This window comes from Poromitra crassiceps, assembly GCF_964638095.1.
Source record: "Poromitra crassiceps genome assembly, chromosome: 15".
Lineage (NCBI taxonomy): Eukaryota > Metazoa > Chordata > Actinopteri > Beryciformes > Melamphaidae > Poromitra > Poromitra crassiceps.
The window spans coordinates 7006441-7016440 of NC_139634.1; the positions used below are offsets into that span (position 1 = coordinate 7006441).

Sequence of the window (10000 nt, forward strand, 5' to 3'; positions counted from 1 at the left end):
TGCCTGCTGCTCGCTGTGTGCCTGCTGCTCGCTGTGTGCCTGCTCGCTGTGTGCCTGCTGCTCGCTGTGTGCCTGCTCGCTGTGTGCCTGCTGCTCGCTGTGTGCCTGCTGCTCGCTGTGTGCCTGCTGCTCGCTGTGTGCCGGTGATGCTGTGTGCCTGCTGCTCGCTGTGTGCCTGCTGCTCGCTGTGTGCCTGCTCGCTGTGTGCCTGCTGCTCGCTGTGTGCCTGCTCGCTGTGTGCCTGCTGCTCGCCGTGTGCCTGCTGCTCGCTGTGTGCCTGCTGCTCGCTGTGTGCCTGCTGCTCGCTGTGTGCCTGCTGCTCGCTGTGTGCCTGCTCGCTGTGTGCCTGCTGCTCGCTGTGTGCCTGCTCGCTGTGTGCCTGCTGCTCACTGTGTGCCTGCTGCTCGCTGTGTGCCTGCTCGCTGTGTGCCTGCTGCTCGCTGTGTGCCTGCTCGCTGTGTGCCTGCTGCTCGCTGTGTGCCTGCTGCTCGCTGTGTGCCTGCTGCTCGCCGTGTGCCTGCTGCTCACTGTGTGCCTGCTCGCCGTGTGCCTGCTCGCCGTGTGCCTGCTCGCCGTGTGCCTGCTCGCCGTGTGCCTGCTCGCTGTGTGCCTGCTGCTCGCTGTGTGCCTGCTGCTCGCTGTGTGCCTGCTGCTCGCTGTGTGCCTGCTCGCTGTGTGCCTGCTCGCTGTGTGCCTGCTCGCTGTGTGCCTGCTCGCTGTGTGCCTGCTGCTCGCTGTGTGCCTGCTGCTCGCTGTGTGCCGGTGATGCTGTGTGCCTGCTCGCTGTGTGCCTGCTGCTCGCTGTGTGCCGGTGATGCTGTGTGCCTGCTCGCTGTGTGCCTGCTCGCTGTGTGCCTGCTGCTCGCTGTGTGCCTGCTGCTCGCCGTGTGCCTGCTGCTCGCCGTGTGCCTGCTCGCTGTGTGCCTGCTCGCTGTGTGCCTGCTGCTCGCTGTGTGCCGGTGATGCTTTGAACGACAGAGAAAGATCCATGTGCACCGACCACTGCTCACAGCGCTCTTATACACCTTTAAAATGGCACGCACTTGTCAGAGCCAAAGTGGAACGTCACTTCCTGCTTCAGCACTGTACCAGAGATTTTCATCCGCCATTTATTTTCCCATAGACATTTTGTAATATGCTTATAAAAATAATTTTACTTGGTCAAACCAAACGGTTCAGATATATTTAGAAACAGGAGAGACCACATAACATTTCACTCGGACCAAAACGCAAAGAAATGCGGGTTTAAAGAAAATGTTTTTTCGATATTGTTTTTTTTTAGTTTTGGTCCGAGTGAAATGTTCTATGGTCTCTACCGATTCTAAATATAGCTGAACCGTTTGGTTTGACCAAGTAAAACAATTTGTATAAGCATTTTCCAAAATGTCTATGGGAAAATAAATGGCAGAAGAAAATCTTTGGTACAGTGCTGAAGCGGGAAGTGACGTTCACTTTGGCTCTCTATGTAAACACGCTTCCAAACTGATACATAGCAAGAAAGAAAGTGGATTATGTGCCTGCCACTTCGGCCATAGCATTAGTGTCACACATACAGACAGCAACAGCAGAATATGTTGTTCTCCATGTTGTTCTCGTCTGCTGGCTGCTTTGGACCTGTTTATTTGATCGTAGTGGTTCTCTGTGGTGATGTTTGCTCTCTAAGTCTCCAGGCTTTCCCTCCTCCTCCTCCTCCTCCCCTCCTCTGCAGACGGCTACACCACAGATGATATTGAGTTTTACTGGCGAGGTGGAGATGGAGCGGTGTCCGGGGTGGACAGGATAGAGCTGCCCCAGTTCTCCATCGTAGACTACAAACTCATCTCCAAGAACGTGGTCTTCTCCACAGGTAGAGCAGCTGAACAGCCGTCTCCATTTTGTCTTTGTTCACCTGACGTGTGCATGGAACAGACAGATCTCCATCTGTGGCGGCTGAACCACCGCTTTTTAGCACAAGGGATGTGTAGGTAAAGACACCTATTTTTATACATTAAAATCCACAAAAAGACGCCCGTGTGTTGGAGACCGATATGGCCGGCTCTCTGGTGTCAAGGAAAATATAGCTTTGAGTGGGCCGTCATTGAGGAAAATCTATATTTGCATCCGCTCTCCTCTCTCCCTCTGTACAGGTTCCTACCCCCGCCTGTCCCTCAGCTTCAAGCTGAAGAGGAACATTGGTTACTTCATCCTGCAGACCTACATGCCTTCCATCCTGATCACCATCCTCTCCTGGGTCTCCTTCTGGATCAACTACGATGCCTCGGCTGCCAGAGTGGCCCTGGGTAGGATCGCCTCCTCCTCACTGCTGATCAGTTGGGAAATAATGGAAATCCGATTGATTGATAGACCCTTTTCACAGCCGCCATTTTGTGTCTAAAAGGCAGGGTAAATACAGGTTGCACCCAACTCACTAATAATTAGGGCCCCCCCCCCCTAGCACTGGAACACCTAAAATGGACTGGAAGTTGGAAACCCTAATTCATGTTTTGGTACACCTGTGTTTATCCTGCCTTTTAGACACAAAATGGCTGCCGTGAAAAGTGTCTATCGATTCAAAAGACTCTGGAAAAAAGAGCTATTACAGGTTACCTGAGCATTAGTGTGACTGAGAGATGCTTTACATTCTGCTCCGTCACAGCATTGCGACTGCTGCTACTAAATACTGTCAAGACGGCATCAGCGGTTTTGGTGCGGACCGACAGGGTGGTGTGCGGACTGCCGGGTGGTTAAAACCACATGATTTATTGACAGTGTCTCTGGATGGCTCTGTGCTGTGACAGTGGGGTTGGCTGGCCACCTCTGCACCAGCATTTGCTTTTCTCTCTCATTAGCTGTAAGCGTGTGAGTGTTAGCGCTCACTGATATGATGCACTCTGGCTAAACGACTGTTGTTCCGAGATGACTATAATGCCTGACTCACACAGGGATACATATAAGAGAGAAAAGCGCTATACAGCTCGACCTTGAAGTGTGCTGTCATTCTTCCTGCATGTCTGTATATCAGTGCCTCTCACTGGACGGATCTTTCTGCATGTCTGTCTATCGGTGCCTCTCACTGGACGGACGATTCCGGCTTATCAGAAGCCAGATCGCGGCTAAATTGCGGCCTATCAGGGCAAGCGAACGGCACGGTTTTACAGTCACTGAAATGCACTACAAAAATAAATGCAAATAAACTACAAAAATGGATGCAAAAGCACAATGCCAATACGAGACGCCACGAAGATGCCGTTTGTAATAAAATTGGGGTCAAAATAGGTCAAAACGTCAGAAAAAAGAAGAAGAAGAAACAGCTTTGAGCCCAAACAGCGCAGCACAGGAGAGTTTTGTGATTTGAAAGATCTGCTTGTGCTGTCAGCGACCTGAACAGAGACAAGCAGGCGGATGTGAGTGTGGCCAATGAGAGACAGCGCTACGTGCTACATGCTACATGCTACAGCGGCTGCTGCTGCTGCTGAGTTATTTATAATACGTGTGAATCTGACCAAATGCAGATTGTGCATGCAGAGATGGCTAATGTATCAAACACAATGCGTTTGATGTCAAAAGAAGCAGGTGAATCGTGCTGTGACTAATAGCAGCTGTTTAGAGGCCTTTATATTTAGCCTACACTTCCTTCCTTGTCCATTTGGACACGTAATTGGACAGAGACCCACAACCCACCATTATCCACACACACACTCGCACGCACGCACGCACGCACGCACACACACACACGCACGCGCGCACACACACACACACACACGCGCACACACACACACACACACACACACACACACACACACACACACACTCAGTCACTCACTCACTCACTCACTCACTCACTCACTCACAGAGTTGCAGTCACATGTGGTTTTCGAGGGATCTATCTATATGGGTTCAGAGTCTTTCAGGTGTGTCTGTTTGCTAAATCACTACTGTATACTGTATATGTAGCATCTACTAACGCTTATGTTCGGCATCAAAAACACATGGATTCCCTTTGAAGATGAGCACCTGATGTCAGTCTTTTGATGCAAGGCCAATGACAAAAATCACATGTCCTCTCTTCAAGTTCACGTGACACAGATGAGCATGTGTGTGTGTGAATGTATACTGTATATGTGATGGTGATGAATGTGTGTGTGATGGCTTCTCTCTAAACGTCTTAACTCCGTTGATCTCCAGGGATCACCACGGTGCTGACCATGACCACCATCAACACCCACTTGCGAGAGACGCTCCCTAAGATCCCGTATGTGAAGGCTATTGACATGTACCTGATGGGGTGCTTCGTGTTTGTGTTCCTGGCCCTGCTGGAGTACGCCTTTGTCAACTACATCTTCTTCGGCCGGGGGCCCCAGCGACAGAAGAAGGCCGCTGAGAAAGCCGCCACGGCCAACAACGAGAAGCTGAGACCCGACCCCAACAAGGTACGCGGGACCGACCGACCGCCGCCTCTCTGACACTAAGTGGTGGTTGTTGTTGGTTAATGTGTGTGTTTGTTGCAGTGGTCACGTTAACGGAATATGTTCCATCTTTTACTGATTTCTTTCTTTTAAACAATGACAGAAAAATCGGAAAGGCTGATTGTCATTTTTTTTTTAAGGGGGCACGGTGGTGCAGTGGTAAGCGCGGTCGCCTCACAGCTAGAAGGTCCTGGGTTCCATTCCCACCTGGGACGCTGTGAGCGCTGAAGGAATGCGTGCCCGTCCGCATGTCCTCGAGTGCCCCGACGCCCGGGTGGGGTCGTCAAAAGGGCCTTTTTGTGTGGAGTTTGCATGTTCTCCCCTGTGCCCCCTGGGGGTTTCCTTCATATAGGAACCCCTCACCAAAACATGCAATATCCTGGTTGCTAATGTGGTTCCTCCTCTGGTCGTTAGGGGCGCCTGTTCGGAGGGAGGGGAACTCGTTGGAATAGCGTGATCCTTCCACGTGCTATGTCCTACCGGTGAAGCTTCCCCCTGTCAGGTGAAAAGAAGCGGCTGGCTAACTGCCCATGTCTCGGAGGAAGCATGGAGCCAGTTTTGGCTCTCCCCAGATCGGCAGAGGGTGGAGCAGCAACCAGGATAAATAAATTAAAAATAGCACTAATTTGGGATAAAAATGGGATAAAAAAATCTGGGGAAAAAATAAGGCTGATTGTCATTTTAACATAGATAATAATAGATTCCGACAGACTTTGTATTTGTATGTCAAAATGACAGACGACAAGAGAGTCTGCTTTGTTGCTGTGAGGCAATGACTTCTTCTCTTCTCAAGGCCAATGTGATGCCGTGATCGGTGCTTGATGTCCCTTACCAGCACCCTTAACTCCTCCTCCTCTAGCTCTCCATGTCTCACTGCTTTAGCGCAACTTTACTCATCAGACTAGGATCTGAAACAGTGAATGCAAAAGCAACACATGTCTGGTTTATACTTGATCTCCTTATTGATGTGTCTCTCAAAGGGCAACAAGGCATCTTATTCAGCTGCTCAACTTTGCAGGAGCAACAAACAAACAAACAAAAAAACACACACCCTTTCCTTCTGAGTGTGGCAAGCTGCGACTTCCCCATAAGTAACAGTGCTGATTTTGTATGCTTGCAGTGGCTGGTGGGAAATGTAGTTCAGAGAGATGATGCTCTGTATGCCAGAATGAAACAGAGGGAAATTGACGCATATGACTCGATGTGGGATCCCATCTTTGTGGACGATGCCGCTTTAGGACTAGGCGAGCAAAGAAATAAGGTACTGGAGGTTTTGAAAGTCAAAACTATAACAAATGTCATCAATCTGAATCAACCCAGATCAGAGGAAACTGCTGTAGTTTTCTGTGCATTTCTTTGATTTCCGTAGAGTTTTATTAAGGCAACTCTGATCATCACTCCCACCATTGTGTTTTTTTCCCCTTTCTTGGTTTGCTCTTCATGCATTTTCCTGACAAACACGGCGTAGCAGTTTGATTTCTGCAGTCTGTAACCGAATCACGAGTCAGGTTATACATGCCAATTAATGGGAAACGGCGAAAAGAACCAACTAACGTTAAGCTACTCTGAAGACAATATTGGTTTGAGACACTGAATCTCACAGGGAATTGATAATAACTCTCTAAAGAATAAGGGGAGTAATTGAAAGACAATTAGATGGAGGGTTATATTGCCCAGCCTAACAGACAGAGATCGTTTGCAGTTTGATGAGTAGTGCAAACTATTATGTGAGGCTTTGCTTCAGAGTCAGTTGCACATAAGCAACAACAGACCCACAAGTTCTATTTTCAGCAGGATAGGATAAAGGACCAAAGAGTAGTTTTCCTCACAAGTCAGGCGATGGATGAAGAAACGTTGATCTCGAACTCACTTCCCACGTCTTTCCTGCCCTGCCCTGAACCTTAACCTCTCCTCCATCTTTGCAACGTCCTTGCTATTTATCTCAACCTTCTCCTCTCACATTTCTTTCCCTTTGGTTTCTCTTTATTTACTTGGTTTGTCTTGTGAATAGACAGAATTTTAACCATCGGTTGAAATTCTGAGATGACGAAGATTTCTCCATTAGTTTGTGGAGTGCTTTGTGCTGTCACAGGAATGTGATTTCATCCTTTTATTCTTGTATTATCACCCATATATTGACTGACAGATGATCACTCATGTAGTAATATAGTATTTTCAAATTGCTTTAAAATGTCTACATACTATACCCTGTAATTAACACCATTTTGACTCATTCTAGCACCTTGTTAGTATAATGTAGTGAATAACCTCATGATTATTATAGCTATACTTAATGAATAAGCTTATGATAGACATCCTAAGATCTCCTTCTGGCAGTCGTTTCTTCTCACGGCCCCGCCTCTTTCTCCGCCCCCCCCCTCACACAGATGACGCCCGACGACAACATCCTGTTCAGCACCTTGGAGATGAAGAACGAGATGGGGGGCGCCGGGGACCTGTCCCGGGGCCTGGGCGCGCCCGGGGACCCCCGCAACACCATGCTGTCCTACGACAGCTCGACGCTGCAGTACCGCCGGGCGGCCATGGCCCGCCAGAACTATGGCCACGGCGCTTTGGAGCGCCACGCCCAGAAGAAGTCGCGCCTACGGCGACGGGCCTCCCAGCTCAAGGTGAACATTCCGGACCTGTCCGACGTGAACTCTATCGACAAGTGGTCCAGGATGATCTTCCCCACCGTCTTCTCCTTCTTCAACGTGGTCTACTGGCTCTACTACGTCCATTAAACCAGATGGCGGCTGGCGTGGGGAAGAGGGGGGGGGGGTATTTGGGGAGATGAGAGGGGTCCAGAGAGAGAGAGAGATGAGAGTTGATGACGAGAGAGAGAGAGGGAGTGAGAGATATAAACAGTGCACCAACTTTTTTTGCTGGTTCATTTTAGGAAAATGTGAGGAGAATGCAAGGACTTTTGGAAGGCCTGCAGCACCCAACACTTCAGTCAGCAGTGACTCTTTCGGATCGGGGGGAACCACCTCAACGACGGACAAACACTCGAAACAGAAGAGCGAGATTTAAAAACGACAGATACGGTGCCTGTTCCAGAATTTCAATATATCACTAATATTTGTCATTCGTAGCTTACTCTCTGTGGATCAAATATTTATGCTTGTGTTTGCATATACTTTAAGGATTTGTTTTGTTTCGTATATCTATTTACTTCGTAGCCGAGCTGTCTGCATCCAGGAAAGCTTTATAGATGATTTTAAAGGAGTCATCCTTGATAGACTATTTTCCTATAATTACTGTATATCAGAACATCCTTTAAAAAGCATGCTTATGTTTGATTTCATTTGCATCTCAATCATGTTGATGGAGCGCAAAGCATTTGAGTTTTACTACTTGATTTTTTCGTTTTACTAGTTGACGTTATTCTGTCTAGCAAAAGCGTGCCAGTAACCATTTTTGCAGCTCTCAGTACGCTCATAGCTTTGGCTTAGCTCGGGGCAGCCTGATTGGAGGAGGAGGGTGTCTGGTGAGTTCCTGTGGGCGACAGCAGGGGGCGCACTTTTCTCTTGACATTCCTTATGGGTCCTTAGGTGCCAGTGTTGCCCGGAGCAAGCTTCCTTTTTTTGGGGTCAATGGAGATGCTAGTGTGGTTGTGGAAGGTCCCATAGTATCCCTGCAGGACCACTGACGCTTTGGCCAACTTTCTGTTTCGCTTCTGTTGTGCTGACAGCCCATTTTCACCATACTCATATTTATTGTTATTCTTTAAAAAGAGAACATTTAACTCTTGACTCCTGCGTACTTTTTGCCACCATGTGAAGGAGCTTCAAAAGGCATATAGAGTGACTTTAAGATGACCTAAATGGGTGTAAAAACATGATGCTGAGTGATAGATGAGTTTGAGTTTAAGCCCCGTCATTTACAACGTGAGTTGCTGCATAAATATGGTAATCCACAATCATCATTATCGGTAGAATTGAATGATAGAAACTATGATGCGTTTCATTGTGATTGATAGGTCTTTGTTTTGAAAATTGTAGATAAAGATAAAATCATGTTTAAAGGAAAAAGAGATCAGTCATTTTTATAAATCAATACTCACATTATGTGTAAATATGATGGATTTATTCTATTTAAATGGGTCTCTATTGTTGTTTTTGCAGTTGAATAACAGGTACAGTAGAATGTTCCATTGAGTTATGAAGGTGGGGGGGGGGAGTTAATTGAAGAAAAGAAAGGAAAAACACAATTTTGCCGACCCTGTACTTTTTTGGAGTTTTCTCTCTTTTTCCGTTTCTTTTTCCTTTTCTTTTTAACGGACTCTCAAAGCATCTACTTGCCGAAAACAAAAGCACTTCCAGACACCATCAGTCCACTTTTGGGTCAAATGTTTTGTTCTCCAAAAACGACTTTACAAGGACCTCGCTATCCAGGCATTGGAGTCAGGCATATTTTGTACAAAGTTTCTGTAAATTCCAATTGTAATATTTCATAATGATTGTAAATATCTTGTGTAATGATTGTCAGCAATTATGAAGATGTATCTCAATTCAATTAAAACTCGATTCAGCCTATCATCGCTTCAGTATAACGGAACTCATCATGGGACGAGCTGGGTTTTGTGTCACGCTGCGCTGCCGTGTGAACTTTGTGCCATACACGCTCATTCATCAGGATGACTGAACGTCGGGGGGGGCGGGGCTCACGGGTGACTGAGTGACTGAGTGAGTGAATGAACAAGCTAACGCGACAGAGTGGGCGGTGGGCGGGCAAGTGAAGGAGTGAATAGAAAGAGAGATGTGAGGGTTGCAGCTGGGGACGATTCGCTGCATAATAGATGGGGACTGGAGGCGGAGGCAGAAGCCGGAGCCGGGCAGCGGTGGCGCTGGCCCGGGCCCGGGCTGAGGCGGGCTGGGCTGGGCCCGGGCCGCTGAGTCCCAGGCAGCCTCGGGGGACATTAAGGCAGAGAGCCATGGAGACATGGAGGCACTCTCTGTGGCCCACTGGCTCCAGGGGCCAGAGCGCCTGCTGCTACATAAAAGACCAGAAGAAGAAAAGAGAGAGAGATCCTTCCATCCATGCCTTTGACCTCACTCTCTCTCTCTCTCTCACTCTCTCTCTCTCTCTCTCTGCATTCTCTGCCAGCAGAGGATCCCTTCCACGCCTGACCTGACCACTGTTGCATAAACGGATGCCCTTCAATATTTCATGTCGGGAAAAACGCTGAATATTTAATGTTTTAAAAGGGAATTTTGTCATAACTGTGACTGATGTGCAGTTAATGTTTGAGAGCGCCCCTTTGAACGTGCTACAACCAATAGGAGGTCATGTGATAGTAATAATTAGCCTACTGGCGGCCACTGTCACTGAAGAAGTAAATGACAAACAGAAGTAACTGAACTGAACGGATCCCAAAACAGTAGAATAGATTAGAATAGAATATATATAGAATAGAAGGAGACAGGTCATGTTGAGGGAAATAGCTAATTTTCTCCTCTACTAAGTATGACTGCTGATGTCTGTTTTTACAGTAAAGGGAGTGTGTAAAGGGAGTGTGTATGAGTGAGTGAGTGAGTGTGTGTGTGTGTGTG

At 47.8% G+C, this 10000-nt stretch overlaps 1 protein-coding gene across 2 annotated transcripts in view; it reads left to right on the forward strand.

The window, feature by feature from the left end:
- Nucleotides 1-7189, forward strand: part of gabrb2a (gamma-aminobutyric acid type A receptor subunit beta2a) — a gene marked incomplete at both ends in the record, with an annotated part of 49455 nt that extends 42266 nt beyond the window's left edge. Inside the window, 5 exons of one of the 2 annotated variants that reach the window (XM_083651342.1) lie at nt 1709-1846; nt 2127-2279; nt 4165-4409; nt 5566-5706; nt 6833-7189. In XM_083651342.1, the coding sequence (XP_083507468.1) occupies nt 1709-1846; nt 2127-2279; nt 4165-4409; nt 5566-5706; nt 6833-7189 (1034 nt within the window). The remainder of the gene's footprint in view (nt 1-1708; nt 1847-2126; nt 2280-4164; nt 4410-5565; nt 5707-6832) is intronic. The other variant, XM_083651343.1, reaches the window with a different exon arrangement.
- Nucleotides 7190-10000: the final 2811 nt, after the last annotated feature.